Consider the following 16,468-nt stretch of genomic DNA (forward strand, 5'->3'; position numbering starts at 1 on the left):
AAAGGCTCAGCTTTTATCTAATGATCACTTCAAGGGGCGAATCATTGTGCCCATTCACTTCCCCAACACTAAGCAATCAACAACCTACGGGAAAGGTAGAATCTATTGTAACGAAATCTTTCGGCGAAATAAGGCACTATATCACTATTGCAACGAAATCTGTCGTTGCAATACGTGGCGTTATTCCCTATTGCAACGAAATGTCTCGGAGCAATAAATTCTCGTTTTCCCTATTTTAACGAAAGGTTAAATTGTGTATATTACATTTTTTTATGCATAGCCTCTTTATAATACATATAAATAAATTTCATTACCTACCGACAGTATTATTTCTTTTTTCATTTTTTTCTGTTTGTTTCTGTGTCGGCATTTTAAAAGCCATCAAGGTTGAAGGATAATGGCTCCATACTTTGGATTAAAAAATTTCAGGGATTTCGGTAAAGGCGGCATGATGAAAATATTGTATTTTTCTGCAGTAGGGTGATAGTTTATAAAGGGATTATTCTTTAAGATAATCCTTGGATTAGCGACGTATAACCCACGTATTTTTCTTTAAAGATAATCCTTGGATTACAATTAACGAGTACGGAAGTGGACTGATGAATAGAAGTTGTTCACTTCAAGTATGTAAAGGATTTTTAAAAGGATGTAGTGCTGAAACCTTTATATACCACACATTTTTTTAGAAAACCCTGCAATTTGATTTTCGCCTCTCAGACTGACCACACGCACATCTACAGCTTCCGATATTTCACCTTACTTCTATTTGACTACTCATTTTTGAACACTCATATTTTTTCTACATTTTGACTCATACCTAGTATTATTAAACTAGGTTTTTTTTGCCTTAACTTACATTTAGTTTAGATATTGACACGCGTTTCGTACACATTTTTTATTATTCTATTGATAAGCTTTTGTTTTCTGTGTAATAAAAATAATGGCACTTTCAACACTCAAACCAGGTAGATCATTGGATAGCTGGGAGGAATTTGAGACATTCTTGAAGGAATTGGAGACTGTTAATTTCTACCCTCTTCGTTTTAAGGACAAGAAGACTATCGTCTCTTACAATAAAGTGGTAAGCTTGAAAACTTTATATTACCAAGGTTTAATTCGAATACATATTTATGTGTGTTGCAGCTAAAAGGCCCTGCTCTGGACGAGAAGTGGAAATTTAAGCACGCAACCGTAATCTGTAAGCACAGCGGGAAGCCAACATCCCGCTCGAAGGATCACACTCGGCCAAACCAATTTCAATTTGCTTGCGAATGCCCATTTCACTTTAAAATAGTTTTCAACACCTTGGATGAAAAATTTTTAATTCCAAAAACCGGGTTCAATATTAACCACGAAAACCATGGAATCTCCGCCAAACATATCTAACTATACCAAAGAATGAGGTACTAACAAATAACATTCTTATTCAAAATAACAGCAAATAACCGTCTTTCACATCTATATTCCTTAGTAATCTTAATGAGAGCGAAGCTGGGTTTGTTGACGCCGCCGTAAAGATGGATGTGTTACCAGGAAAAATTGCAAGTGAACTCAAGCTAAAATACAACAAGTACGTAACTTCCAAAGATATCGAAAATCGCCGGCAGCTAGTTCAAGGTATACGGAATTCTTCCTAATTTCTTAAAATTTTTTTAACGACTGATTTTTTTCTTACTGGGATTATCTTCCTCCGAATGGGGAGCTACATCTGAAAAACTTGAGCTCCTTCGTGCTGGAGGGAGCATCATCCACGTCGACACCGATTACGACGGAGAAGTTAATTTAATTTACAACTAACTGCAAGAACAAGTAGAACTATTCGCAAAATATCCTGAGGCTATTCAACTCGACGGCACCCATCGGACTATATAACAAGTTAGGTATGCCTCTTTAGAGCATAATGATAAAGGACAACTATGGACTTGGACAGCCAGCTGGTTTTTTTTTTTCGTCCGGGAAGAAACAACTGAAAGGATTAAAGCTGGGCTTCAGTTTTTTTCAAAGGTAACTCAGATTAACAAAAACATTAATTTCGATTAATTGTAACATGTTATTCTATTTAACTTAGGACAACAACGTACAGAAAACAGAAGTAATTATTACTGACAAGGACTGTGCGGAAGTCGGAGCAGCCAAAGAAATCTTTGTCAACGCGAAGCATATGCTGTGCCATTTTCATGCTTTTTTGGCTGTCGACATCCGTCTCCGAAAAGCAAATTTTGAATTAAATCACAGAAAAGAGATTTATGACAGCTTTCACAGAGCTGTCTACGCCAAATCGCTAGAGGAGCTGGAAATAGAAGAGGATTATCTCGTTGCATTGGGTAATACACATTTTTTCCAGGCTATTTAAAATAAAATAATAAAAATCTATTTCTTTGCAGAGGATGATGAACTTGGTGCCTACTTTGATAATAACTGGTTCAACATTAAGGAAATGTGGGCAATGGTCTACCGCACTGCCCTAATTACACTTGGGAACAAAACTACAAATCAGATTGAGCGGAACCTCAAATTAAAAAATCTATAATTTTTACAAAACATAAATTGGATTTTATTCTAGTTACCACAAGACAATATTAAGAATATAAAGATTAATTCTCCCACCGCCAAAGAAGACTGCCAACACTAATTGAATGCCTGGTCAACATAGTTCGATTTCGAATTATATGCAACGGCAAAAAATCTCAACAAGCCGGCATCAAGTTTAGCGTTCACAAACTAAGCCCACTACTGGAATACCTGCAAAAGAATTTGACACCTTACGCATGGGAATTAGTTTTGGCTCAAACGCAAGCAAAGACAGCTAACTATACATACGTGAAGGTAACAGATAATGTGACATTGCTTCACAGTTACAACACTTAAAAAAAAAAGATTTTTTTTTTTAGGAACAACACCAACATGTTATAACCTCTACATCAGGAACTTTTATTATTTATTTAGACTTAAGTAATTGTTCATGTGTGGCTTACCAAAACCACCGTTTACCTTGCAGGAACATATCGCCAAAGAGACAGGAAGAGATGAAACACCTATAAATGGGCGTTGACGCATTCAAGTAAATATTGTTTTAAATGAATTCTTGCGAATTAAATGTAATTAACAAAAAATATCTTAGGCTGCTGCTGAAGAACTTACACATCACCCCCAAGACCCGGAGGATATAAACATGCTACCAAAAGATCCTGAAAAATTTCCAGCTCCAACGTCGCAACCTAAGCAAAAATCAAAGACAACTGTGTCAAGGACCCTTCACATCGTGCTAACAGAAGTAGCAGAGGTAGTCCAGGATTTACCGCTTCCAGGAACTGACAGCACTGGCGCCCTACTACAACACCTTGTTTGTCGTTGGAAAATAAATGCAAAAATTCGATTATTTGAAGGTAAACAAGTTTCTTTTTAAACATTTATCATAAAATAATCACGATGCATTGTTTTATTTAGATGGAGATAACCAGGTGGAGGAAGAAGAGCTATCTCAGAAAAATAGAAGAAGAAAAGGAGAAACGTCTATGGAACAGCCACCAGCAAAGAAGAAGAAAACGTCTCAGGAAGCGGAGGAAAGCTACAAAGAACATCAGCAACAATTGGATGCAGAAGAACCAAAAGATTTCCCTGAATCTCTAAATAATTACAGACCTGCCGATCCAGACTCTCCAAAAGCAGGTTCCTCTACGGATACAAACGAAAAGCCAGTAACTAGGCTGCCAGAAAGAAAGCGAGGGCCTGGTCGTTAGGCTAAGGCCCTCGATTTCTTCAAATGGTCAGCAAAGCCATTTCAAAAGAAGAAAAATGTCAACCAAGCAATATGTAAGTACTATTGTAGCACATTATTACTTAACTTATACATTTTATATTTATAGATTTTTTAAACAAAAATTTTGTATTTAAATTTGTTTCTTTTAGTTGTGTTGACAAAGTTGTGGCAGGTGGAAGCAATGCGGCCAACAGAATTTTAAAGGAATCATCTCTCGTCACCGAAGAGATGGTTTTGACGGTTCGGCGGTTCACCGAAGTACTCGGCCTAACCGAAAAATGAAAAAGTAAAACATCTTTTGAAATTTTTTTGTTTTCACATTTTTTGTTTCAAATTTTTTAGAATTCGACAGATCTTTTCAAGAGCTATCCATTTCTATAAGATTTATGACGTATATACCTATAACTAAGTCGCAAATAATTTTTTTGATTTTTGCTCAGTTTTTGTGGTGGGTGGGGATGAGTCAAAATGACAAAACTTTTGCATGCTCGTTTGCTCATTTATCATGGTTACTTTAGCTAACTACTAGGTTTTTTAGAATCTTTATAAACTCGAGCATTTTTTGATGCATTAAAATCAATTTTTCTACGTGATATTATGTTAAAAAAACCTTTAAAAAAACGACAAATCAGCTACCATCTGGCAGCTATTTTTTTATGGAAAGAAATTTAAATGTATGGCGATACATTTTCAAAAACCCCCAAAACCGTACGACATGGCGCATATTTTTTGTGGTCTAGCCTTATACATTGAAATAAATGAAATTCAAATAAAAAGAGATGGAAAACATTTCTGTATTTCAACGAACAAACGAATTTTTTTCCCATTCGGCTATAATAAAATAATATAAAACTGATATAAGTTCATGTAATAAATCTCATGAAGGCGGTGGAATGGGAATTGGAGCAACATGTTTCTTCGAAAAACCCTAGATCCACTACTTTTTTTACTGCATGGAATAACTTCTGTTACCGGCGATAAAGTTTTGGGTAACTTTTTGGCCTTCGGAATCGCATCCAAATATGGTGGAGGACTAGCAAACGAAATTGACAGTGCAGTGAAAGCCGGAATTGACGGATAAGTATCACAAGAAAATACTGGTTGTGCTGGGGCAACAGGAACCATAATTGAAATTGTAGTGGAATCCGGAATCATGTTGTTGAGTGCTAAAAAATATAATAACAATTTACTAATTTGAACACGGGGAACACTAAATAAATTTTACTTATCAACTCTTCTTCAATACCACTATTAACAAAATCCATTTCAAACGCACTGTTTGGATCTTGAATATTTTCAGGAACAGCTTGTTTGTTGGTACCGTCAGGGTTTTTAGAAATAACTTCAACACCTACAGGGACTTGGTTTAACTTGCAATATTTTTAGTCACTTAAAACATTCTGTTATTACCTTGATCTGCAGCATTGCAAGTCTCAAAAGAAATTTCTCGAAAATTTTATGAGTATCAAGAAATGCTTGGGTCACGTCTCCAAAAGCTTTCCCGTAGGTTGTTGATTGCTTAGTGTTGAAGAAATGAATGTGCACAATGATTTTGCCCCTTGAAGTGATCATTAGATAAAAGCTGGGTCTTTTCAGATAATAATCAATAATATTAGTGAAATTTTGACAAGAATAGAAACAGTAAAATAACAACTTACCCTTTCATAAATTTCAGGTCGTTTTCTATGTTTGGTGGTAACAATAGTGGGATCACTGCACTTATTCGTCTTAACATAATCGTACATTTGGTATGCTCTTAACTTCTCAACTACATCAAATACTCTTCTTCCTTTCTTTCTACTTGTCATTTTAAAATAAAAATAAACATACTCAAAATTAAAAAACTTCCACCATACTGTAATCCTAGGAATCGACGTTTGTTTCAGTCCCCCCTTCGGCCGTTGGCGGCACTACTTGTAGATAGGACTACAGAGAGGGAAAACAGGAATGAAATCTTACCGAACGGTCGGTATATAGTATATACCGTGGAGACCATGTTGCTTTGGCCATAAGGCTTGGTCGTCAGTTTTCGAGGGTACTTTAAGAATTTTTTTTTCAGTTTTTAACTGATACAACAGAGGGCAGCACACTAGTTAAGAAAAATCGCTAAAAGAAAGGCTTAGGTAGCTGGAATTTAGCTTATGAACGTAAATTTAGCTTGGAATTGGAAATGTATGAAACAAAACCGTTGCAACATTTAAAGAATATCTTATGTTTTCACTCCTTTTTAAATATCTTGATATAAAGGTGCGTCTATGCTAGCAGTTTTTAAAGACAAGTTACGGTCATACAGGCATACCGGCATACAGTCTTACTGCCACGCTATTTCAGTTTTTCCGTAACGCAATCTACACTGCACATAGGTTTACAGACATCATACGGAAAATGGGCGTTGCAGAAGGCAGGGCAAACTTTTGGTAGTTCCTGCACATCCCGCTAGGGGAACTTTGTTGTCAAAACAAACTAGTGCCAACTCAAAAAGGACCACGAGTAGTCTTAATCAAAGTTTTGTATGCATTATTGTAAGGGTGCTTTTACTGCAATGAAATTGGGCTGCAATTGTTTCCTTGGCTTGTGCTTGAATTTGTCCGTCTTTGTAATCGTGCAATGTAGTATTATACAATACAGGATGATTTTTAACACACAAAATGAACCTCTCGACCTCTTTTGTTTCTAGTTTCAGTATACAAAATATTAAAATTGTACATAAACCGAGAAAAAGCAACAAATAGAATTAAAGTATTTACTTTTCGGTTATTTTCTTTGGGGATTTCTTCTTCTTTGGAGATGGTTTGGGCCCCATGTTTTTTATTCAAATTCAAGTTTTTTAATACGCACGACGACTGTGGCAGACGAACTTCAACAGACAATGTTGCAGTCATGTGTGGTTGCACTAATAAAGAGTATTTGAAAATATATACTTTATTCTCATTGGCTGAACCTTATTTTTCATCTTACGGAAACTCTCACTTACGGGAAAAGTTTGAATCATTTCAAACTTTTTTTCTTACAGACACACAGGCATACAGGCATACGTTTACGGAAAATCGCTAGTGTAGATTGAACGGAATAAGCTTTCCGTATGCCTGTATCGAGTCTGTATGTCTGTATGACCGTAACTTGTCTTTAAAAACTGCTAGTATAGACGCACCTTAACCTAGCCTAGGATTGACATGTAGTTTACTTAAAACACACTAGGTGCCATCACCATTGTTAAGGAGAATTTTGACGACCAACTTGGTCGTCAAGTCATTACAAAGTCACTTGTGGATAAAGTTAAGTCTGTTAAGGCTAATGTGTCAATTGCAGCCGGAATATTAAGAAGTTTATAACGTTTTACTTGTTCTCACTGTAAACCTCCAAGAATCTCTAAAGAATTCTAAAAACTTCAAAAAAATGAAAACTTTTCTAATGTAAGTTATTCAGAAATGTGAACCAAATAACTGGTTAATAAAGAAATAAAGAAATAAGAATGGGTCGTGAATTGGTTGCCTTTTTTACACATAAAAAATTTATTTCCACGGGGTTTTTTTATTAAATTTGGTTATATTTCGGGGTTTTTTCATTTAGCTTAACAGGGTTTTTTGGGGGGTTTTTTACTTTAAAAAAAACCTTAGATTAAGTTTTCTGGCAACGTCACGGCGTATCCTAGTAGCAAAAAGTGGAAGCACTGCGACCAAGCCTTATGGCCAAAGTCGACGCAGTGAACGAACCATCCCCTCTATGACTCTGGTACGCGTACTTGAGAGGGTGAAAATGGGACGAATTTTGGAATCGTCTGTTTTGGCAACTATGGCCGGGTGTGTAACTAGAGGGCCTATTTTAACGTAGGCTCTTACGGGACTACCCCTATTCAACTGTTACATTCAGGTGTTTAAATTTTTTTTTCATTTAGAAAAATTTGAATCGTGTGTAGAATTAATTTTTATGCAAACTTCATGTTTTGGATTTTAATTTAAAAATAGTTGTATAATAAAAAAAATTAAAAGGGTCAAGAATTTCTGAAATTCTTGAACTTTCCACTTCTGCTAGACTGTTCCACATTATATATTAGACGAGGAATTTATTCTTTGGAGCAGTTACGTTTGCGTCTTGTTAAAACGGTAGCAAATATATTTTTGTTAGCTAAACAAAAACATACAGTATGGCATGACGTACAGCACGACAAACTTTGACAAGCCGTAGATGAGCAAAGAAAGCGGCAAAATTGATTGCAATCCCCATGGCAATCACTTCCAAAGAACGTTCAACCGGTAGCTCCATCCTTTCGTGGCCGAACGTATATGATGTTCTTTTCCATTTTCGGTGGTAAGGATATCGATCTAGTTTACCTTCGGTCCGGCTTTTTCGGCTTCATCTGGATATTTTAATTTTTGGGAAAAAAAGGGTTATTTATTTCTAGGTTTTAGAAGAGGAACGAATTCGATGATAAACGTCGATAACTTAGGACGGGAAAATATCGAAATTCATTAAATCATGTCCGATCATTTCGTGGACTCTATAGAGCAAGTGACTGACGCGTACCCCCATTGTTTTACGAACGCACCTTGGTGTTTTAAGATAAGCTTTTGCGGCTGGAAGCCATGTTTGTTTCGAGATAAACATGGCCGCCAGCCGCAATTTCTCTCTTAAAATAGTAAGGTGCGTTCGTAAAACAGTAGGGGGTACGCGTCAGTCACTTGCTCTATTAATATCAGAGCCTGTGACTAGGGCTGTGGCCCGGACCAAATGGGACGGGTTTTTTCTTAAGGGTTTAAAATTAACGGGTTTTTTTTCTTAAAGAGTTTTGAACCGGGTCCACGATGCAAAAAAAAATGTCCCGTCCCGCTTGACCCGTGGGTCAGAAAAAAAAACAATCCGGGTCGGGTCATGTCCCACGTAATTATCGGGTCAAATGCACTTTTCTTCTCTTCTTTTCAGTCTCGTCATCAGACTCAACCATTACAACGTTTATATTTGGAAAACTTCTTTTTTTGCCAGCAGCATCGCCTGATTGACATGATTTAGGTACATTTGGACGTTTTCTGCGAATGGTGGCCAATTTTCAAAACAATTTTTCCACTATCCACAATATCTTTAAATTTTTTTACAATGAGCTAGAACTTGAAGTAGGAGAGCATGGCATTTTAGCATAGTCTCCAGCAGTTCAAAACTATATGTGATTTTGTTTGGCATAGAATTGTGTAAAACTTGTGTAGAAATTGTGGAAAGTGGAAAATTTTTTTTTTAAATTGGTCATCAGTCGCAGCACTATATTGAGACAAACGTCCCGAGGCGCCTGTGGGTTGGTGACTTGGTGGGAGGACCTAAGTTCCCAAGTACGCAGAGAGATACCCCAATTCCTGACCGTTACTGTAGATTGCTATGTTTTTAAGCTATTCTGCTTTGTTGACTCGTAACTTAGCGTAAGAGTTAAACGCTTCTTTTTCTTACTACTAGATGGCGCCACATCTCGGGTTATCCCGAGAATCCCTTGAACCGTACCGAAACCCGACACGAAAAAAAAAATCCCTAAAGGGTTGCCTTTTATCGGGTTTTTTTTCCTTGACCCGGGATCTGACCCGGGTTTTCATGACCCGGGCCACAGCCCTACCTGTGACTTGTGTCGACATGGACAAACTGACAGTTTTATTTTCGGATCGTTGCAGAGCATACAAACACAGTAGCCTAGTGCTAAGGCAATTAGGACATGGGGTAGAGAATCTTTGGTTCTAAAGTACAAATGCTGGCGCTGATTTGCTTTTATTTTACAGTGAATAAAATTTTGGGTTTCATTTGCTGAAAAAATGTTCATTTTTAATTATTGAAGTGTTAATAGAGTTTTTTTTGTAAGAAAGCATGAAAAACATGTTTAAAAAAAGATCTAAAAAGGTTTCACAAAATATGAAAAAATATGAAAAAATTAAAAAAAACATGAAAAAATAGGAAAACATAAAAAAATATGAAAAAATAGGAATAAAATGCAAAAAATATGAAAAAACAAAAAAATATGAAAAAATACAAAATATATTTAAAAATATATTTTATTTTTAAATTCGTACACCCAAATGACGAGTCGACAACCCCCGCGTTCTGACCCATTTTGAAGTACGATTAATTACTTTTTTATTGTTTCAAAGACTAGCGCTAGCATTCTTTAAAATATCAAACTGCGCTATACAGAACGTTTTCTCTCTTCTCTGAAAGAAAAAAGATATCCTCGTAGAAAATTAGTTTTCTCTGCGCTAGAACAGTTGTGGATTTAAATGTTCAGTTTTTTTTTTGTTTTTTGTTTTTTTGTTTTTTTTAGTTTCAGAAAATAATAGAAAGAGGAAAGTTAACTTTCAAAATTTCGTGAATTTCTTTTTCATTTTATTCTTTCGTGAAAAGGCAAGGCAAGACTCGCTTTACTTTTAATGTGGTGCTGGATTTCAAAGGGTATATGTTAGGATTTACATATTATATAAAACTCTAGAAAGGTATAAAAGTGCTTGTCTAAATGCACCTATAACGGCTCACTTTCCGAACTCACCGATGTCCCAAAAGGTTTGCTTTCAACTCTTTTTTAAATGTTGGTCCTGAATTGAAAATTGTGACTGCAACAAATGTATGTGCATGTAATAGAAGTCGGCAGAAAACTGCATTCATTTTTATTTGTCACTTCCATTTTTTTTTTTTTTTTTCAACTTAAATAGTTCTTACGTTGTCCTAAAAATAATCAAAATATGACGCTTTAAATCACTCTTAATCAACGCAGCAGTTGACGGTCTGTTGTATAATAATTATATAATATACATGTATATTATTATATTATAATCCACAATTTAAAAGTGTCATCTCTTGCTGTTGTTTTTCTTTTTTGTGTGTGTGTTTTTTTTTCTTCTTCCCCCCCCCCCCCTTTCCTTGTGGTAATTAATGCGAGGTTTGCAGACGCGCTCAGCAGATGGCGCTAATAAAAATGCTAGCAATTCTGTAGCAAGTCGTTCCGACAATTATTACGGCCACAGTATAAAAGGTGGTCGCTTACTAAAATTGTCTGTTGGTATTCATCGTTTGAAAAGTTACGAACTTCATGATGCAAAACACCAACGCAGCCTCAGGAAGACCCCCTTTTCCATCTCCTGGGAATTCTATGCGATTTAATTCTCCAACGTACCCTGTAAGAAACCTTTTCATTTGTCTTTGTTTACTCACTACTACATTACATTTTCTTGGATTATCTTTTTGCTATAAATGAAAGCGCCCAGCATTCAATCAAATTCAAAACTCGCCGAGCAATGCATCTTCCCCAAATCCCGGAATGATTGTTCAAAGGCCCAATATGATAGGAAATCCTACATCCACCAATGCCTATACTGGTCAGCCTGTTAGACCAGGTGGACCAGGAATGAGTCCACAAACGGTAGGACCAGGGAAAAGGCCAGGTGATATGCGAGCTCCAAATCAAGCAGGGAAAATGTATGGAGCTTCTTATTTTCATTTTTTTTCTTGTTAAATGCCTAATAATTAACTATCTAAATAATTTGTATAGGGAATATGGCCCTAACAATGCTAAGAAGAAGAAAAAACTTGCAGACAAGATATTACCGCAGAAAGTTAGGGATTTGGTTCCTGAATCTCAGGCTTATATGGATCTTTTGGCCTTTGAAAGAAAACTAGATGCAACAATTATGAGGAAACGTCTTGATATTCAGGCAAGCATAGCTGTTAAACATCTAATTTACATATTTTAATGATTTTCAATTTACAGGAGGCTTTGAAAAGACCAATGAAACAAAAGCGCAAATTGCGTATTTTCATATCAAATACATTCTACCCTGCAAGAGAAGTTGATACTCCTGACGATGTTGCTGGTGGCAGTGGAGTTGCCTCTTGGGAGCTAAGGGTAGAAGGACGCCTTCTGGACGATGCTGCCAAATCGGACCCCAACAAAGTCAAACGGAAATTTTCGTCGTTTTTCAAATCATTGGTTATCGAATTAGATAAAGATCTGTATGGCCCTGATAACCATCTAGTGGAGTGGCATCGAACTTCCACGACGCAGGAAACAGACGGGTTTCAAGTGAAACGGCCAGGAGACCGTAATGTTAGGTGCACCATATTACTTTTGCTTGATTATCAACCTTTGCAATTTCGTCTCGACTCGCGACTCGCGCGCCTCCTTGGTATTCATACACAAACAAGGCCTATGGTGATTTCCGCGTTGTGGCAGTACATCAAAACTCATAGACTTCAGGTATTCCCCAGATAGTCATTTGTCAAGACCGGTAATACAGCTTCACTTTCTATAGGATCATCAAGAAAGAGAATTTATACGCTGTGACAAATATATGGAACAAATATTTGGATGCCCTAGAATGAAATTTGCTGAAATTCCGCAAAGGTTGAACCCTCTCTTGCATCCTCCTGATCCCATCGTCATCAACCATTTAATAAGGTTGTGCTAGTTTACAGTTAGAGAACATAAGAGGCTCAATCTCTACTTATCCGTTTTTACGCTTTACAGTAGTGTCGAGAGTGCTGATCAAAAAAAAACAGCATGTTATGACATCGATGTTGAAGTTGATGATACATTGAAAGCCCAGATGAACAACTTTCTGTTGTCTACTGCTAGCCAGCAAGAAATTCAGGTTCGACCATTTAAGTTCGTGAGAAACTATTTCTAATTTCTTTTTTTTTTTTTTTTTCTTTAATTTAGAGCCTAGACAACAAAATACACGAAACCGTCGAAAGCATTAATCAACTGAAAATCAGCCGAGAATTTTTCCTTGGTTTCGCTCGAGACCCCCAACAGTTTATAAATAAATGGCTTGTGTCACAAACTAGGGATTTGAAAGTGAATACCCCTTATTTTTTTAACTGAAGGAATTCCTTTGTAATTAATCTTCTGTATTTGTTTCAGACCATGACCGACATAGTAGGAAATCCCGAGGAGGAAAGGCGAGGGGAGTTTTACGAGCAAAGCTGGACGCAAGAAGCAGTTTGCAGATATTTCTACAGCAAAGTGCAGCAGAAACGTGCGGAATTGGAACAAGCTTTAGGCATCCGCAACAACTAGAAAGCATCCAGTATATCATAATTTTCATTAGATTTGCGCTAACCAGGTCGAACTGGTGACCAATTGACAACATAATTTTAAAAAAGGGGGAAATCGGAGGAATCCTGCATGAAACCATGAAAACGGTTATATGTCAAGAAACCTTATTTTCCGTGAAATGTCGTGCATTCTAACTTTTGGTCTAATACATTGATGTCTCCTCATACTGATACTGTTTATTGACAGTTTCTTCGAGCTAATACAAAACGGAGGTCCCATATTAGTACCACAAATTACGAAGTGAAGACCGCGTTGGGCGCCATAAGGCAAGAGAGGAAATTGGAGCAGACAGGCGTGGTCCTGAGGATGAGGTCGGATTGTAGCCTACTTCTACACCTTTGAAACATTTTCCGTGCTTTATGAACATTCATAAAATTTTTTATGTTACCAGTTGAACTTTTTTTTTAGAATGTTAATTATCTTTCACCATTTCCCGGTTCGTCTAAATTGTATAAAAATTTTCAGCTCTTCGAAGGTTAGTTCAAGGTTGCCTTAAGTCTTTAAAAACAGCGACGTTTTTTCTTTCGTGGTCCCACTGTACAACTAGAGCCATATCGTCTAACAAGATGTGTTTTAAGGTATCAATAAGTAACATCATTGATAGTTAAATTTTTTGTTTTGTTGTTCAAACTGCGTGTCTATCCGAGATATTGTTTCTTTTTAGAATACAGGTATATTACCAGCATTTAAGTCAAATAATCAATAGATATCATCCATGTTCAAAGATGTTTGATGTACTATCGGAAGCGATATGCAAAAAAATTGAAAAAACAAAACAAAAAAACAAAACAAAAACACAAAAAAAAAAAACACTTTTTGAAAATTGACACCGGTATATTTTTGTCTTGACAGCTTTTACAAGGTGAAAATCCACCCTCTATTAGCATAGTTTTATCCACACCGCAGCAGCCAACCCGTGTTGCATTTCATTTAAGCTCCAATAACACCATTCATTATATCAGCCATATGTCATGCAGTACCGGTACACGAGTTGTAAAAACACCAAGTAGTAATTGGCTAAACGGCTCAGGTGCGAAGGGTCGAGTAAAGTTCCACTGCAGTTTCTTTGTTTTCTTTAGATGACATGAAGCAACCTATTTTGAGACTAGGATCTTCTTTCGTGAATCGTGGTTTTGCTTAGTTGTATGTCTCTATTCGTCGCTCATAATTCGTTCTAGAAAATGTCGCAAGACACGGTACTGTTTCGAGACGGTTTTTCCGTGTGTCTGTATAAAACATAACAGTGGAGACCAATACGTTCATAAATTGGCCCAAAAGTGTATTCTTTTTTGCTCCTTGACACCCATAAAGCACTTTCTGTACTGCCCACACAGCACCGGGCTGTCTTTAAGACGTCCTGAAGATGTCCAGTTGTCCCGAGTGGGGATGTCCAAAGGATGTCTTTGAGCTTTCTTAAAGACTCCTTACTTGTGTCCCAATTGACCGGGACAAGTACTATTTTTAGGATGTCTTTCAGATTAGCTCAAAGACTTCCTAAAGACGTTCTTACGACATCTTGCCGCCGTCTTAAAGGCATTCTTGTGCCGTCTTTTACATGTCTTCCGATAAGCCTAAAGACTTCCTCAAGAAGACCTAACGACATTTTTCGAAATTTACAAAGAAATCCTTTGGTCATCTTTCTGATGACATCTTAATGATATCTTTATGACTTCTTAAAGCCATCTGTTTGTCATCACAAAAAAATTTCGCAATGTTTGCGGGATTGTTGGCTTATTTTTTATTTGGTCCTTTTGTCAGTTCTTAATTCATCTGCACATATTTATTATATTACAACATGTTTAAGACGCTTTGACATATATTTTTAAACTGTATTAAGACTAGATATTTTTCTTACGTAGATTGTTGGATTCGAACTGCAGAACTCTGAATTCTTGGCTCAGTATCCTAACCATTATGCCACTTTAGTACATAAACAATGAAATCAAAGTACTTATTGAACTGACCTATGGATTTGTTACTTAGGTAGTATCATTGTCAAGTCCCGACTTAGTCTTGCTCATGGATATATTTAAGAATTTCTTTTTTAGTCTTCGACAGCTTTATCCAAAGGTAGTCCTGGACGGACATCTTAAAGACATCTCTATATAGTCCCAAATTGCTTTGGCTATAAGTGTCCCCTACAGGACATCTTAAAGTCATCTCTATATAGTCCTAAATTCCTTTGTTTATAACTATCTCTAAGAGGACATCTTAAAGACTTCTTTATATAGTCCTTAATTTCTTTGTCCATAACTGTCCCCTACCGGACATCTTAATGACATCTCTATATAGTCCTCAATTACTTCGTCCATAATTATCTCTTAAAGGACATCTTAAAGACATTTTTATATTGTCCTTAATTTCTTTGTCCATAAGTATTCCTTACAGGACATCTTAAGGACATCTTTATATTGTCCTTAATTGCTTTCTCCATAAGTGTCCCTTATAGGACATCTTAAAGACATCTCTATATAGTCCTAAATTGCTTTGTCCATAACTATCCCTTAGAGGACATCTTTAAGACATCTTTATATTGTCCTTAATTGCTTTCTCCATATGTCCATCTTTATTTTGTCAGGCAGGTCCCTGTCCCAAAGTATCCCCGACAAGACATCCAAAAGACATCTTTTTTTGGTCTGGCATGCCCTTGTCCTAAAGTATCCCCGACAGGACATCTTTAAGACATCTGTTTGTAGTCCGAAAAGGCCTTGTCCAAAAGTATTCTTGACAGTACATCTAAAAGACATCTTTTTTTGTTCTGTCATGCCCTTGTCCTAAATTATCCCCGGCAGGACATCTTAAAGACATCCTTTTCTAGTCTTTTTTTGTCTTGTCCCAATAGTAGGCCTGACGGGACATCTTATAGACATCTTTTTTTTGTCATTCATGTCCCTGTCCCAAAGTATCCCCAACAAGGCATCCAAAAGACATCTTTTTTTGGTCTGGCATGCCCTTAGCCTAAAGTATCCCCGGCAGGACATCTTAAAGACATCCTTTTCTAGTCTTTTTTTGTCTTGTCCCAATAGTAGGCATAACGGGACATCTTATAGACATCTTTTTTTGTCAGTCATGTCCCTGTCCCAAAGTATCCCCAACAAGACATCCAAAAGACATCTTTTTTTGGTCTGGCATGCCCTTGGCCTAAAGTATCCCCGACAGGACGTCTTCAAGACATCCTTTTTTAGTCTTCTTTTGTCTTGTCCCAAAAGTAGGCCTGACGGGACATCTTAAAGACATCTTTTTTTTGTAAGGCATGTCCTTGTACCAAAATATCCCTAACAAGACATCCTAAGGACATCTTTTTTTAGTCCGGGATGTATTTTGGACTACCGGATATCCTTTGGATGTCTTAAAGATTACCCGTTGCTATGTGGGTGTAGCCTGTAGCTTCTTTTAACATATTGAGACATCATAAAGGGTATAACGTATCTAGGGTATATTAGCTATCACTAGTGTTCATAATTCTCTACTCCTGTACCCGCCCGCTGCTTTCATTTCATTGCAATGTAAGACTTACAATTTGAAAAAAAAAAAAAAAAAAAAATAATAATAATAATAATAAAATAAAACAAATAAATAATTCAAATGGTTCCATTGTCAAGTTTGATTTGGCAGATAGAATTAAAACTTCT

The 16,468-nt window shown here is 36.6% G+C and overlaps 1 protein-coding gene, 1 long non-coding RNA gene and 1 pseudogene across 2 annotated transcripts; 2 read left to right on the top strand and 1 right to left on the bottom strand.

Annotated features, from left to right (window-relative positions):
- The first annotated feature begins 1,517 nt into the window (after positions 1-1,517).
- Positions 1,518-4,042, top strand: LOC116932498 (annotated as a pseudogene).
- A 534-nt stretch (positions 4,043-4,576) lies between these two features.
- On the bottom strand, positions 4,577-6,572 carry LOC116932942. The gene is made up of 4 exons (XR_004399789.2): positions 5,419-6,572; positions 5,171-5,348; positions 4,986-5,111; positions 4,577-4,926 (listed from the first exon to the last, which is right to left on the bottom strand). It is a non-coding gene; the product is annotated as an uncharacterized LOC116932942 (long non-coding RNA).
- Positions 6,573-10,706: 4,134 nt separating this feature from the next.
- Positions 10,707-13,002, top strand: LOC116932906 (brahma-associated protein of 60 kDa). The gene is made up of 8 exons (XM_032940824.2): positions 10,707-10,898; positions 10,980-11,197; positions 11,271-11,433; positions 11,490-11,975; positions 12,031-12,176; positions 12,246-12,369; positions 12,438-12,575; positions 12,642-13,002. Exons 1-8 carry the CDS (start codon positions 10,812-10,814, stop codon positions 12,795-12,797), a joined length of 1,518 nt encoding a protein of 505 aa, XP_032796715.1. The 5' UTR covers positions 10,707-10,811; the 3' UTR covers positions 12,798-13,002.
- Positions 13,003-16,468: the final 3,466 nt, after the last annotated feature.

This window comes from Daphnia magna, linkage group LG3 (assembly GCF_020631705.1).
Source record: "Daphnia magna isolate NIES linkage group LG3, ASM2063170v1.1, whole genome shotgun sequence".
NCBI classification, from domain to species: Eukaryota; Metazoa; Arthropoda; class Branchiopoda; order Diplostraca; family Daphniidae; genus Daphnia; species Daphnia magna.